This window comes from Copadichromis virginalis, linkage group LG2 (genome assembly GCF_057382275.1).
Source record: "Copadichromis virginalis isolate Kocher_CV1m ecotype Utaka linkage group LG2, C_Virginalis_male_GT1.1, whole genome shotgun sequence".
Classification (NCBI taxonomy): Eukaryota; Metazoa; Chordata; class Actinopteri; order Cichliformes; family Cichlidae; genus Copadichromis; species Copadichromis virginalis.
In genome coordinates, this window is record NC_140619.1 from 18,061,469 (window position 1) to 18,077,536 (window position 16,068).

General features: G+C 42.7%; 1 protein-coding gene across 2 annotated transcripts in view; it reads right to left on the minus strand.

Annotated features, from left to right (window-relative positions):
* Positions 1-16,068, minus strand: part of cox18 (cytochrome c oxidase assembly factor COX18) — a 17,935-nt gene continuing 1,867 nt past the window's right edge. For both annotated transcript variants that reach the window (XM_085472189.1, XM_085472182.1), the window contains exons 2-7: positions 9,417-9,798; positions 5,424-5,524; positions 5,160-5,314; positions 4,592-4,707; positions 4,408-4,515; positions 1-834 (exon numbers count right to left, since the gene is read on the minus strand). In XM_085472189.1, the coding sequence (XP_085328315.1) occupies positions 673-834; positions 4,408-4,515; positions 4,592-4,707; positions 5,160-5,314; positions 5,424-5,524; positions 9,417-9,782 (1,008 nt within the window). In that variant the 5' untranslated portion in view covers positions 9,783-9,798 and the 3' untranslated portion in view covers positions 1-672. The remainder of the gene's footprint in view (positions 835-4,407; positions 4,516-4,591; positions 4,708-5,159; positions 5,315-5,423; positions 5,525-9,416; positions 9,799-16,068) is intronic.

Consider the following 16,068-nt stretch of genomic DNA (forward strand, 5'->3'; position numbering starts at 1 on the left):
TAACGGAGTATTTGCTTTAATTTGCTGGCTGTTTGTTTTTCAGGCGACTGAATGCTCACACAAACAAAGCCAGGAGAGTCAGTGCATAGCAAATCATAGCAAATAAATATATAGAAAGAATAATGTAGACAAAGTCAGTACTTCTGGGACAAGTGCAGAGTATCACAACAGCTCATCCACTTTGTGTCACACTGTGTGACAGAAGAATCAGAGAAGACACTATTGATCCACACAGGTATAAATACGGGAAACATCTGATCAATAAGTAGCTGATCTGTAATCCTTCCTCTTTAACGGTTTCTAAGTTTAGAGAGTGTCTGTGGGAAAATAAACAGGCGGTCAAAGATCATGCATTCACTGTTATTGTTCAGAGATGAACTTGAACACAGAGCATTCACAGTCTGAAGTGACTTTATTTATGACCAGACAGACACATCTCAGATTAACATCAAACACTTTAAATATCTGAGGTGATCACATCATCGCAGACGTTTATCTGACTTTATAGGACTTTAAACTCTGACAGGAAGTTACAGTCAGCTGTTTTTGGTTTTTTTTTTTTTTTTTTTCCCATCAGGTGGACCCAGGCAGCTAGTAAATATTAAACTGAGTCAGTTTGCTGTCCTCAACTTGTTTTGTAGGTGTTTGCAGCTGTATTATCTGACAGCGCGGTCATTTGCGGTATTTGGCGAAGAAGGCGGTCAGTAGGTCTCTGTATGAAGATGTCGAGTGAGGAGTCGACAGTTGCAAGAGTCGGCAGATTGAAGGAGAGCGAAGGAGGAGGTTGTGACTGAATCCCACCAGACTGGAAGCAAACCAGTACAGAGCCATGGACTGTGAGGAGAGACACAGTGAGACACTTTCAGAATAAAACACCTTAATCTGATTAATACACAGGAACATTCTTTCAAAATAAAACCCTGAACAGACACTTTAATCTGATGACCTGACAGGAATGCGGGAGCGACTCAACACGTTCAAACATTCGTTGACTTGGCAGATCTGAACATGAAACATTCCTCAGTCAGAGCTGTGTTTATGAACAGGAAACGAGGCAAATGCTGCTTCACTCACAAATGTCGGGAGAACGAGCTCACCAGTGTAAAGCTCGTAGGTGGCAGTACCGACATTTCACAGACTGTGGAGAGATTAAAAACTTTCACTTATATACAGATCAACTTAATCACCTAAACCATTCAGTGGCCATAATAATCTTTTACCTGTAAGAGATATAAGCCAATTAGAGCTCAGATCAGGCTCAGAGAGGGCGGGGCTATGACACTCATGATCAGCTGATGTGAAGGATGAAGAATGCCTTAGAATGCTTAGATTCCATCAAACGTTGGATGGCTGTAAATTTCCTCCAACTCAACGAGGGGAAAACTGAAGTCCTCGTATGTGCTCCAGACAGATTTGTATCCCAGATAGTGAAAGCCCTTGGTCCTCTTCCTGTGTATGTTAAATCCTCTATCAGGAATTTAGTTGTCACTTTTGACTCGACTCTCACATTGGATGGGCATGTGAATTCTCTGGTCTGGTCTTGTTTTTATTATTTAAGAAATGTGGCTAAGTTAAGCCCTATTTTATTTTGCCCTGAACTGGAGATAGCTATACATGCATTTATTTCCTCACGCTTGGACTATTGTAACTCTTTGTTTATGTGTCTAAGCAAAGGTTCTCTGGATCATCTGTAGGTTGTGCAAAACGCTGCAGCTAGACTTTTGACAAGATCCTCCAAGTATTCACATGTGACACCATTGCTATTTCAGCCACACTGGCTTCCTGTTGAATTTAGAGTACATTTTAAGGTCCTGGTCTTGATATTTCAATGGTCAATGGTAACTTTATTGTCCCTAATGGGAAATTGATTTGCAGTATGTCCGTACAAACAAACAGACAACCAACACATCACATACACTCACCAAAATAATATAAGCCTGATAAAACAACCTAGATTTTTCATCAAAAAAGTGCAATGTGCAATGGCAACAACACTTATGGTTTAGTGTTATTAACTATGATAATAGCACTAGGTACAAAAGACAATCTATATCTCTTTGTCTTCACTGCAGGCACTTTATAACGACGATCTCATGGAAGCAGTTGAAAATCATTAAAGAGTTGTGTTCAGGACCTCTGTCCTGAACACAACAGGACAGAGGTCGCCTTCCTCAGTACCTGCCTGTTATAAAAGTCCACAACCTGGACCTGAGACCTCCCTGAAATATTGCCAGCCACTTTAACCAGGTTGTTAAGTCTGGTCTTATTATTCAGGGACATATTACCGTACCAAGCAATGATACAGAAAGTTAAAACAGATTCAATAAAACTTTTATAAAAAAAAGAGTCATCATTTCAGATGAAACATTAAAACCTCTCAACCTCCTTAAAAAGTACAGTCTTTGTTGAACCTTTTTCACTGTATCAGCAAGATGTGACTCAAAGGACAGGGTCTTATCAAGAACAACCCCCAAATACTTATAACTGTCCACTAGGGCTGCTCAATTAATCGAATTTTAATCACGATTACGATCTGGGCTTTCAACGATCATTAAAAATGACTGAGCCGATTATTAGCCCCTCCCTCATTTATCCGCGACACCTTAAAGGCCGGTCCGTGAAAAGATTGTCGGGCATAAACCGGTCCGTGGCGCAAAAAAGGTTGGAGACCGCTGATTAAGAGGACCCGAGGGAAGCTCGGAAAGCTAAGCAGAAGTTATTTGGAGAGTGACTGCCGTTGGTTGAAAAGAGAGTTTAAAAAAAAAAACTTCAGTGGTGTTGCACACTATTTTATATTATTTTTTTAAAGTCATTGTTAACCCTTTAAAGCCGGTCAGAGCAGCACGCTCCGTTTTGCGTAACTATTTTTAAATCCCTGTAGAACCTGAACCGTGTAAGCTAGCGCAATAATTTGTTTTGCATATGAAACCGGAGGAGTTGTACTTACATCTTATGCCATCAGCTTTTCCTCGGTCACGGTTTCGTTCCACATATAGCTTTGCAAAAATTGCATAAAAAGCGCTTGCAGGAACAAAAACATAATATTCCAGAAACACGCTTTGCCGTTCCAATCAGCTGTTCGTAACACTTCCCACAGTGAAATGATGCACATGCTGTTTTCTTTGCAAATTTGCATCATAGGATTGTTTTTTGTTTTTCCTGCAGTGTATATAAAAATTGCTGTATCTCCAAAATAAAACTATGAAGACACTCAAAATAAATTTCCTGTGGTGGGAAACTATTTTTTGCAACTTTATTGTATTTAAAGTTTTGAGGGATAAACCTCTTAAATTTCTCCAAGTAGAAATATATGTAAACAAAACAAAAGCAATTTTCAGTTTTTTTTGTAGTTTATTGCACTTTTTTGCAATTTATGTAATTACTATGGACTTAATGCATACATATTATTAAAATATGGGCTATAACAGTTGTATTGATGTATAGCAACTTGAAATGCTCCCACAAATGGCACTACAGCATGTAAAAAAAATAATATAAGCTCTGGTGGACTTGGTTCTATAGTAGGTCTTAAAGGGTTAAATAAATATCGTCAAATAATCGTGATCTCAATTTCAGTGAAAATAATCGTGATTATCATTTTTGCCATAATCGAGCAGCCCTACTGTCCACCAGTTCAATGGTTCAGTTTAGAGCCTTGCATGGACTGGCACCAGCCTACATCTCCGATCTGCTACAGCCCTATATCCCTAGCAGGTCCCTGAGGTCATCTGATCAGGGCTTACTTGCTATAAAACAGACTAAGATGAGAACTAAGGGTGACAGAGCTTTTGCCACTGTGGCCCCGAGACTGTGGAACGCTCTCCCTCATACATTAAGATCTGTGGACTCGGTAGTTGTTTTTAAAAAACTCAAAACTCACCTTTTTTAAGACTGTTTTTGGTTAAATTTCTGACTGTTTTATATTGTCTGTTTTACCCTTTTATTATTTATTATCCTATGTGCAGCACTTTGTGACTCTGTCTAGAAAGGTGCTATATAAATAAAATTATATTTATTTATTTATTTAATGCCATTTTTGTCTCATGTTAACCAGCTTACTACACCTTCATCACCTGCATATTTGTGCTGTGTGAATGAATAAGACTCAGTCTCCATGTGTCCCATGGTGTCCCATTTGATCACAGATCAAATTCAAGTTCTTGTTCAGGTTGAATGGGACGTGTAGTGGTCGGGAAATGAGGGCGGTCCAGGTGTACACATGTCTAAGTGGGCTGTAATGTGTAAAGGTTATTTTCCCTGCAGGTGTAGTACGCATGTTTTATGATTAAAATGTTTTTCTTTTTTGTAAATTTCAGCTTGTAACTTTTTTCCTGAATGTCAAATGGCTGTTCTGACCTGGTCTAAGACCTCAGGCAGACAATGTGATGGACTACACCTTAAACTCACAGAGGGCACCGTGGCAGCGATTGGGATCATCAGCAGAGAAAATCCTCTAACGGTGTTCAAGACCAGTCGCTGGGTTCGAGACGCTGCGACTCTCTGCAGAGAAAAGACCTGAAGAAGAAGTGCACAGGAAGCTTAGACTGATTACACCACTGATCAGCTAATTACATACTGCTGACAAACTGACCTCTACGATGAGCAGGTTGGCGAGTCCCAGACAGACAGGTAGGATCAAGGTGGAGTCCGGTATGGTGAGGTCAGGGAACCACAGAGCACCTCCTGCTGCCAGCGCCCCCTGCAGGTCTGCAGGAAAAACAGAGGTCCTGGATTGGGAGTGGTGTAGACTACATCCTGGACCAGGTAAAAGTCACGGTACTATGCATGACTCTTGAGCAGGTGCACCAATTTTTCGAAGTTTGCAAACATATAGGTAAATATATTATGCAGCCTGTTTCAGTTGTTTTTTTCTCTGTGCCTTAAGCATTTCTCTTTGTCTCTTATTCATGATATCAGCCTGTTTGTGTGCAGTTTGTCACGCAGTATGTCTGCTAGCTGAAGCTCCAGCTGCTGTACGTCGCAGGGAGGGAAAAGAATGAGCGCGTAAGAGAACTATCGCACAAGAGCACTTAACAAAAATACAGGAAAGTCAAAAATTTTAAGACATGAGGGGTGGCTCAAGACTTTTGCACAGTACTGTATCCTACCTCATAATTTTGGGCTGGGTTAGGTTAGTTTCATTTGGTCCAGGTTCTTACCAGACTGATCCAGGCTCAGATTTCGGAGGGCCAGAGACAGACTGATCCAGAGTGGCAGCTGAACCCAGACCAGCAGACTGGCTTTGAAGGGGTGACAGTTATCTCTGACGTAGAGCTGAGAGACGATCCGCCGCAGGTTCTTCTTGAACTGGAACCTGGCAGGAGGACAGACTGACTGGTTGTATGCTGTCTATTGGATGTTTTTTTTTGTTTCTTTGAATGTATTTGTTTGTTGTTGTTTTAAGTCTGTTAGTTGTGTCTCACCGGCTCTCTCTCTCCGTCCAGCTTCTCTCTCTTGCTGTGACTGACACTTCATAGCGTAGTCTCTTGGCCAGCTCAGAGATTTCAGCCTGTAGTGCCTCCACCTGCACATCACCTGAAGGTTACTATGGTTAGATTCTGGGGGGTTGGTTAATAATAGTTAGTTTTGTGGGTTTTTCATTGCAGGAACTAAGGGGCTGCTTTAGATAAAGCTTACATCTTTGCTCTGACCAACTGGAACTTTTTTGGGACATCTCACAGGGGAAAAAAGCACCTTAAATAAACGGATGCTTCTGACTAGATAAACTCAGAGGCAGCTGCAGAGTATTCCTCCAAAACATGATGAGGTAAAGTAAAGTAACTTAAAGGCGGTTAAAAGCTGATGTGTCAGCTGAGATTCTCAGAGGCTTCCTTTTTCATTTCAGTTTAAAAGGACACGAGGAGGAGGACGAGGAGGACAGAATTCGTGGGAGAGAAGGGGGAGGGAAAAATGTCTGGATTCCTGAAATATTTCTTCTCTCTGAGGACAAACTACAGTCTGATTTAAGGTCAGATGTAGAGACGTGGGAGTGCTGGATTTTCTTTTAGAAGCACAAAGATGGATTAGAAGCGGCAAAAACATCATGAGACCCTCAAACTCTGACCTGAGATCATGTGACCAGCATTAAGTATGTTGGATGAGTCTGTGGACACAGACAGACCTTTCCCCTCTTACTGACCACTCAAAGTATTTTAAACCATCAAACATGTTTAAGTCTGCTTTCATGCAGTGAAAGAAAGGGTCTGCACTCTGCACTCATCCGCCTCACCTACAGCCAGAAACAGGATCACACAGGAAGAACGAGCTGAAGCAGCAACCTTGTCATTGTGAGGTGACTCTGGTAACTACTGCAATGACACTGCACAGATGACCTTCAACAGCTACAGTGGGGCAAAAGAGTATTTAGTCAGCCACCGATTGTGCAAGTTCCCCCACTTAAAATGATGACAGAGGTCAGTAATTTGCACCAGAGGTACACTTCAACTGTGAGAGACAGAATGTGGAAAAAAAAAAATATCCATGAATCCACATGGTAGGATTTGTAAAGAATTTATTCGTAAATCAGGAAAATAAGTATTTGGTCAATAACAAAAATACAACTCAATACTTTGTAACATAACCTTTGTTGGCAATAACAGAGGTCAAACGTTTACTATAGGTCTTTACCAGGTTTGCACACACAGTAGCTGGTATTTTGGCCCATTCCTCCATGCAGATCTTCTCGAGAGCAGTGATGTTTTGGGGCTGTCGCCGAGCAACACGGACTTTCAACTCCCGCCACAGATTTTCTATGGGGTTGAGGTCTGGAGACTGGCTAGGCCACTCCAGGACTTTCAAATGCTTCTTACGGAGCCACTCCTTTGTTGCCCGGGCGGTGTGTTTTGGATCATTGTCATGTTGGAAGACCCAGCCTCGTTTCATCTTCAAAGTTCTCACTGATGGAAGGAGGTTTTGGCTCAAAATCTCACGATACATGACCCCATTCATTCTGTCCTTAACACGGATCAGTCGTCCTGTCCCCTTGGCAGAAAAACAGCCCCATAGCATGATGTTTCCACCCCCATGCTTCACAGTAGGTATGGTGTTCTTGGGATGCAACTCTGTATTCTTCTTCCTCCAAACACGACGAGTTGAGTTTATACCAAAAAGTTCTACTTTGGTTTCATCTGACCACATGACATTCTCCCAATCCTCTGCTGTATCATCCATGTGCTCTGTGGCAAACTTCAGACGGGCCTGGACATGCACTGGCTTCAGCAGCGGAACACGTCTGGCAATGCGGGATTTGATTCCCTGCCGTTGTAGTGTGTTACTGATGGTGACCTTTGTTACTTTGGTCCCAGCTCTCTGCAGGTCATTCACCAGGTCCCCCCGTGTGGTTCTGGGATCTTTGCTCACCGTTCTCATGATCATTTTGACCCCACGGGATGAGATCTTGCGTGGAGCCCCAGATCGAGGGAGATTATCAGTGGTCTTGTATGTCTTCCATTTTCTGATGATTGCTCCCACAGTTGATTTTTTCACACCAAGCTGCTTGCCTATTGTAGATTCACTCTTCCCAGTCTGGTGCAGGTCTACAATACTTTTCCTGGTGTCCTTCCAAAGCTCTTTGGTCTTGGCCATGGCGGAGTTTGGAGTCTGACTGTTTGAGGCTGTGGACAGGTGTCTTTTATACAGATGATGAGTTCAAACAGGTGCCATTCATACAGGTAACGAGTGGGGGACAGAAAAGCTTCTTACAGAAGACGTTACAGGTCTGTGAGAGCCAGAGATTTTCCTTGTTTGAGGTGACCAAATACTTATTTTCCACCCTAATTTACGTATAAATTCTTTACAAATCCTACCATGTGAATTCATGGATTTTTTTTCCACATTCTGTCTCTCACAGTTGAAGTGTACCTCTGGTGCAAATTACTGACCTCTGTCATCATTTTAAGTGGGGGAACTTGCACAATCGGTGGCTGACTAAATACTTTTTTGCCCCACTGTACAAGATGGTGGCTCTGACATCCCACCTGACGAAGACCCTGGAGCGGCTGGTCCTGGCTCAGCTTCGGCGCCTTGTGAGCTCATCACTGGACCCACTTCAGTTTGCCTACCAGCCTGGCATTGGAGCGGATGATGCCGTCATCCACCTCCTACATCGCTCCCTCTCTCACTTGGAGACCACTGGTAGCACTGTGAGAATCATGTTCTTTGATTTCTCCAGTGCCTTTAACACCATTCTGCCCACGGTCCTGAAGGACAAGCTGGAGAACTCTGGAGTGGATCATCACCTCACCACATGATTCTGGACTACCTCACCGACGGACCAGAGTATGTGAGAACTCAGGGCTGTGTGTCGGACAGGGTCGTCTGCAGTACGGGGCCCCACAGGGAACGGTTCTAGCTCCGTTCCTCTTCACCATCTACACTGCAGACTTCTCCCATAGCTCCACCCAGTGCTTCCTGCAGAAGTTCTCTGATGACTCTGCAATAGTCTGCCTCATCACTGATGGGGACGACAGGGAGTACAGAGAACTGACCCAAGGCTTTGTGGACTGGTGCCAGCTGAACTACCTCCACATCAACACCAGTAAAACCAAGGAGCTGGTGGTAGACTTCCACAGGCACAAACATCCTCCACTGCAACCACTGAACATCCAAGGTATGGACATTGAGGCTGTAGACAGCTACAGGTACCTTGGTGTTCATCTGAACAATAAACTGGACTGGATTCATAATTCAGACGCCCCCATAGGAAAGGGCAGAGCAGGCTGTACCTGCTGCGGAGACTCAGGTCTTTTGGAGTGGAGGGCCCACTCCTGAAGACTTTCTATGACTCTGTGGTGGCCTCAGCCATCTTTTACGGTGTGGTTTGCTGGGGTGGCAGCATCTCTGCTGGGGACAGGAAGAGACTGAACAGGCTGATCCGAAGGGGCCAGCTCTGTTCTAGGATGCCCTCTGGACCCAGTGGAGGTGTTGAGTGACAGGAGAATGGTGGCCAAGCTGTCATCCCTGTAGGACAACATCTCCCACCCCATGCAGGAGACTTTGACAGCACTGAGCAGCTCCTTCAGTGGCTGCGGCACCCACGATGTGGGACGGAGAGATTTCACAGGTCTTTGCTCCCCACTGCTATCAGACTCCACAACAAAGACTTCAACTGATCAAACACACACATCCACACATGTGCAATAAGACTAAGTGCAATGCTCTTTTTCCAACAAAGTTGTATTTCTACTCAGTTGTATAAAGCATTTGTATTCTATTTTTATCCTATTGTATATAGTATTTTATTCTATTCTGTACAGTTGTGTACAGTACCTTATTCTTATTGTGTTCCAGTGTTCTCCAGTTTTTGCTATGTAACTTTGCACTGTCCACTTTCTGCGGTGACAAAACAAGTTTCCCACGTGTGGGACTAATAAAGGTTATCTTATCTTATCTTATATGTGAAGCCCTGCGTCACTGACCTTAGAGATGACAACCAGCTGGTAGGCAGCGAGCGGCAGAGTGACGAGCGTCCTCACTGACAGCGTCGCTACGCAGATGCTAAACCACCATGGCAACCCGCTCGCCTCCTGTACGCTCACCAGGAGCTGTTCACACAGGTGAACTGGGGTCGAGTCCGCCAGGCTGCTGTACCACCCACCTGCAGCATCGCTGCTGCCACCTGACAGGGCCCGCACACCTGACACGTGTGCCCCCCCTCCTGATCTATGGAGGTAGTTGCCAGGAGAGGTGATGACAGGTGGAAGTGACTTCCTGTAGATCACAGCTGAGCAGAATCCTCGTATGGGAAGGCTGAAGATCCTCGACGAGCCCCCCACACTTAACATGGTAACCCTCACAGGCCTGAAATGATGACACAGAAAGGACGGCCGTAAAATATCATATGACTGCAACAGGAACCAGGATGGAGTGAAATATGAAGTCCATGTGTAGGAGACCACGCTGAAGGGAAGGATGAGACTCCTCTTCATCTTCCATCATGAGCAGATTATTTACAGGTTATTACAATTGGTGAAGCAACTGTGAGCTCAAGGTTTTGCAGTGATCGATTTATCGATGAGAAACCTTCCTCAGAGATCAGAAACATTTCAGGACTTCACCTGTTTGCCAACAAACAAACGTGAGTGTGATCGGTGTTCCAGGTGAGCTCTCTCCGTGTTGCAGATGTTGCGTCGTTTTCACTGGATGTCGTCTCTGTCTCTGGTTCATGAGGTTTGACAAGACAAAAATGGGCTCCATGTCCAGCTCGTTCAAATGCATACCCATATCAATATTCTAGAGCTGGACGATATAAGATTTTTTCATATCACGATATGTTTTTTTCATTTCAGGCGATAACGATATATATCACGATATAAGCCAAATAACTATATTTGTAAGATTTAAATGTGCCGTTGCTCACAAGTGAAATGTGAAATAATCAGCAGCTTGTTTTTATTTAAATATTTATTTCCCATAATAAGTTCAACAGGGTAGATGTACTTAAGGAACATGAGACTTTTTCAGATAAATAAAGGCAAATATTGCAAACTACACAAAAGGCAGCCGCTGAAGCGTTTAAGTTTCAAAATAGAACAAACGAAACAGGCTACTAAATTGTCAATTCCACTTAGAAACAAAATATTAATTCTAAAAATAAATCTTAGTTTGTTTTACAGAAGAACAGACAAAATTGACTAACTTTTGTCAATATCAAATAAACTGAGAACTAAAAGGAAATTCTCAATCTCTCCTTGTTGTATAGCTGAGCTTTTCAAACAGTTTTAACAGTTACTTTAGTCTGACAAAAGCCGAATGACGAATTAGCGCTTAAAGTCAGAGACTGAGGCTACGTCCACACATACACGGGCATTTTTGAAAACGGAGATTTTCCGTTTTCGTTTTAAAAAATAATCCCGTCCACACATAAAGGCAGAAATGAAGGAAAACGCTGCTATGAACATGCCAAAGCAGCAGGTGGAGCTAGATTTCTAACCGTGCAGAAATGTTGGCCAATCAGAAGTCTAGAAGCCTCGGTGGGAAAAAGTAAACAAAGCTGGGGCATAGAAGCTAGTGATGTGCGATACCACTGATTTCCTTTCCGATCCCAAGTACTTTTCAGGGTGGTATCGACGATACTGATCCGATACCGATACTTTATACAAAAAAACTTATTTATTTATTTATCTCAAATTATAGCGTCATAATGATTACAGGACATCAGATTACTTGTTCTTATCACTTAATAATGCAGAGTTCATCATATAGAAATAAAAAAAAAAACTGAAGTTATGCGCTATTTGAACACGTTGCCTGCCTGCAGCACTAAAGGACTCTGTGAGAGACGTGTGTCTCGCCCTAGCAGCACCTGTCCCTCTCCTCCTCTTCAGTTCGTCTCAACATACGCGCCTCATATTCTGTGATATGATTTACTCTGAGGTGTTTGACAAGGTTAGTGATGTTGCCACAACCAAACATGCCAACCCTCCCGATTTTTCCGGGAGAATCCCGGAGCCACCATTCTCCCGAATTTCCACCTGGACAACAAAATTGAAAAACCATATTGCAGAATTCATAGCGCGGCCGAGCCAATTCCAGTTTCCAACAATGGCGGCAGCTACTTAGTTTTAATATTACTCTTCTTTCTCTTTCTGGGTCGCAAAAAAAACCCAACTTTTAACATGTTTTCAGGTGAGAATGTAGCTGTGTAAACTTCAAATATCTGAGCCGATCAACACATCGTCTTCAAACCCCCACAGGCTTTCACTACTTGGGTTAAATATGATATATAAGTCACTTTGATAACTTAAAAATGTTATTGTTTGGCTTTTTCAGTGTTTTGTTTGTTCGTGAGTAAATCGGTTTGGCTGAGATTAAAGTTATTAGATTAGATTAAATTAAATTTAACTTTATTAATCCCACAGGTGTGTTCCTCCGGGGTTTTCACACTGCTGAATAAACATCAAACAGAAAACTAATTAAAGAAAGTGTGAGACGGTCGAGAGTTTATGCCAGCGCCCGGTTATATTTTAGATAGCAAGGAGCAGACGGCTGAGTTTCACTCCACCGAGGGAACTCAAGACGTACTACCCGGCTTTCTTTAGACCGCGAAGGGCGGGTCCTCAGGTGGAAGCAGCCTCTGAATTTGGACACCCCCGCTGTTTCGGTGACATTTAACGTATTTTATCTGATAAATAAACCCTGTAAAATGTGCCCTTTTGATTGTCTCCCTAATTCTGAGGTCTCAAGGTTGGGAAAGTATAGCCACAACACCTCACTCTTGGAGCACTTTTTTGCCACATGTATCGCAAACCATGTCTCAGCTATTTGTGGAGGTAAAATACGTCTGCACAATTAGGCTCAGCTATTGTTGTGAGTGCGCGCGCCAAGGGGCTGCGAGCCATTTATACAGCCGTATTTCGCACATGACTATGAAAGGCAGAAGAGGGCAAAGAGGGTACAGTGGGGCAAAAAAGTATTTAGTCAGCCACCGATTGTGCAAGTTCCCTCACTTAAAATGATGACAGAGGTCAGTAATTTGCACCAGAGGTACACTTCAACTGTGAGAGACAGAATGTGGAAAAAAAAAAAAATATCCATGAATCCACATGGTAGGATTTGTAAAGAATTTATTCGTAAATCAGGAAAATAAGTATTTGGTCAATAACAAAAATACAACTCAATACTTTGTAACATAACCTTTGTTGGCAATAACAGAGGTCAAACGTTTACTATAGGTCTTTACCAGGTTTGCACACACAGTAGCTGGTATTTTGGCCCATTCCTCCATGCAGATCTTCTCGAGAGCAGTGATGTTTTGGGGCTGTCGCCGAGCAACACGGACTTTCAACTCCCGCCACAGATTTTCTATGGGGTTGAGGTCTGGAGACTGGCTAGGCCACTCCAGGACTTTCAAATGCTTCTTACGGAGCCACTCCTTTGTTGCCCGGGCGGTGTGTTTTGGATCATTGTCATGTTGGAAGACCCAGCCTCGTTTCATCTTCAAAGTTCTCACTGATGGAAGGAGGTTTTGGCTCAAAATCTCACCATACATGGCCCCATTCATTCTGTCCTTAACACGGATCAGTCGTCCTGTCCCCTTGGCAGAAAAACAGCCCCATAGCATGATGTTTCCACCCCCATGCTTCACAGTAGGTATGGTGTTCTTGGGATGCAACTCTGTATTCTTCTTCCTCCAAACACGACGAGTTGAGTTTATACCAAAAAGTTCTACTTTGGTTTCATCTGACCACATGACATTCCCCCAATCCTCTGCTGTATCATCCATGTGCTCTCTGGCAAACTTCAGACGGGCCTGGACATGCACTGGCTTCAGCAGCGGAACACGTCTGGCACTGCGGGATTTGATTCCCTGCCGTTGTAGTGTGTTACTGATGGTGACCTTTGTTACTTTGGTCCCAGCTCTCTGCAGGTCATTTACCAGGTCCCCCCGTGTGGTTCTGGGATCTTTGCTCACCGTTCTCATGATCATTTTGACCCCACAGGATGAGATCTTGCGTGGAGCCCCAGATCGAGGGAGATTATCAGTGGTCTTGTATGTCTTCCATTTTCTGATGATTGCTCCCACAGTTGATTTTTTCACACCAAGCTGCTTGCCTATTGTAGATTCACTCTTCCCAGTCTGGTGCAGGTCTACAATACTTTTCCTGGTGTCCTTTGAAAGCTCTTTGGTCTTGGCCATGGCGGAGTTTGGAGTCTGACTGTTTGAGGCTGTGGACAGGTGTCTTTTATACAGATGATGAGTTCAAACAGGTGCCATTCATACAGGTAACGAGTGGGGGACAGAAAAGCTTCTTACAGAAGACGTTACAGGTCTGTGAGAGCCAGAGATTTTCCTTGTTTGAGGTGACCAAATACTTATTTTCCACCCTAATTTACGAATAAATTCTTTACAAATCCTACCATGTGAATTCATGGATTTTTTTTTCACATTCTGTCTCTCACAGTTGAAGTGTACCTCTGGTGCAAATTACTGACCTCTGTCATCATTTTAAGTGGGGGAACTTGTACAATCGGTGGCTGACTAAATACTTTTTTGCCCCACTGTAGCTGTTGAATGTAGACAATCCGAATGTTATAGTTTCTTTCCACTGTGTTGCTGTTAATGATAAACTACAAATTAACCCTAAATTACTAAAAACATCAATATTTTAATGTGAGAATCGATTCTAGAACATAAATGACTGGTATCGGAGGAATCGATATTTCAGGATCGATCCGCACATCACTAATAAAAGCAGAACCGGGTCGTATGTGTGGAGGGACAGTAACTGTGTGTATATGTAAGCATTTAAACACTGCAGAGAGTAGAATTAACAGTAACAGTATTGTAGAAATTCATTTCACCGACACAATAACGTGGCGCACAGTGTGACGTCAAAAAATGCGCACATTTTTGACGCTGTGTTTTCTCCGTTTTTCTAGTCCACACGTAAATACAAAAACGGAGTTTTCAAAAATATCCACCATGGCCGGAGTTTTTAAAAATCTTCGTTTTCAGTGACCAAAAACGGCGTTTACGTGTGGACGAAAGGTGCAAACGCATAGAAAAAATCTGCATTTTCAAAAATACCCAGGTACGTGTGGACATAGCCTGAGCAATTTACAGTGAACGCTACTCTGTTTTTTGTCAGACTTGAAATAGCCGAAATACCTTCACACTATGGAACTTCTATGGCTCTTCCGTTCGACAATCTCTCCGGCATTGGAACCATCATCTGTTTTCTCTTCCGAGCGTGGTCACGCTCGGTTGATTTTTCTAGTCGGCAAACTCATTTCCTCCATTACCCGGGCGGTACGGTGGCTGGCTGCTGTACGTAACAAGTCACTTCACGTCACGTGACGCTGCGGCTGTGATTGGTTCGGCTCTGCGCTACTTAATTTGGATTGGCTGTTCTTTTTTTTCTTTTTTTTTAAGAGGATAAGAGCGGCAAGGTCTATCGCAATAGTTTAATTTTTCTATCAAGAAAAAGTTATATCGCAATACATATCGTTATCGTTCTATCGCCCAGCTCTACAATATTCTCATCAGACCACAATTCAATTATTTGAATTTTTTTTTTTTTTTTAAATCAAAAAGTCTTCCACCTAGTCTCACACCTCTGTCCTTCTGTAACTTAAATAACAAGCCAACATTTTCCTCATGACGCTACAGACAAAGCCTCAAGTTTACCTGCAAACATCCTGTTCACCTGTCAGCTGTTTAACACCTGCTGATCACGGAGAGTGGAATATGTAAACGGATCACACCAGTTAAACAAAAACTTGTGTTTTACTGTCACAGTCTGTGTGGAGAAGAAGAGAAAACTGCCTGTTTCTGTTTATTAAGCTTCATGTCAGGAGGAAGTTCAGCTCAGCTGTTCCTCAGGTAGCTGTGAAGATCAGCTGCTATTATTTGGCACAGGGGAAAGTGGGGTGATTTGGTTTTTGATTGTTGCGTATGAACAGTTATAGAAAAGTCTGAAAACATTTCACAGATGTGTTAGAGATTTGGTAAGCTAGACTGTGAGTCGATACTCAAAACTGTTGGATGATGCCTTTTTTCAAAATGGTGTTGTTGGGGTAATTTGTGCCAAGGGGCCACACTTATGAATATTTTAAACATATTATTTTATTGTAACTGTAGATTGTATTTTTATAGTTTTCCACTGTGACATTCTTAATTTCAGACCAAAAACAGAAACAGACCCTCATGCCACAGAGTTATAATAGAGAGAGTTTACTGAGTGAATGAGGTGGAGAAGGGAAGTCCATTCGTCAGGTGGCGAGGGAGATCAACATCCAGGATGACATTAAAATGATACATGGAAAAGAAGAAGATGGATGGTGTAAAAGTGAATATGTAAAGCTAGCTAATATATAATATAACGTAATATAATGTTTGTGCTTTTGATTTAGTAACTTACTGTGTGACCAGACGTGAATGTTGCAAACGGAAACTAGCTTGATGTAACAAAAGACGCAAGAAAACTGCAAACTACTGATAATGGAGAAAAGGGAGAGAAAAACAATAGTAGAAAAATGAATGGCTCTAGCTACAGTCGACAGGGGAATAAGCTCTTACGTTGGTTCGTTGTCTGATACACGGCAAGGAATAATAAAAGTCATTCAACA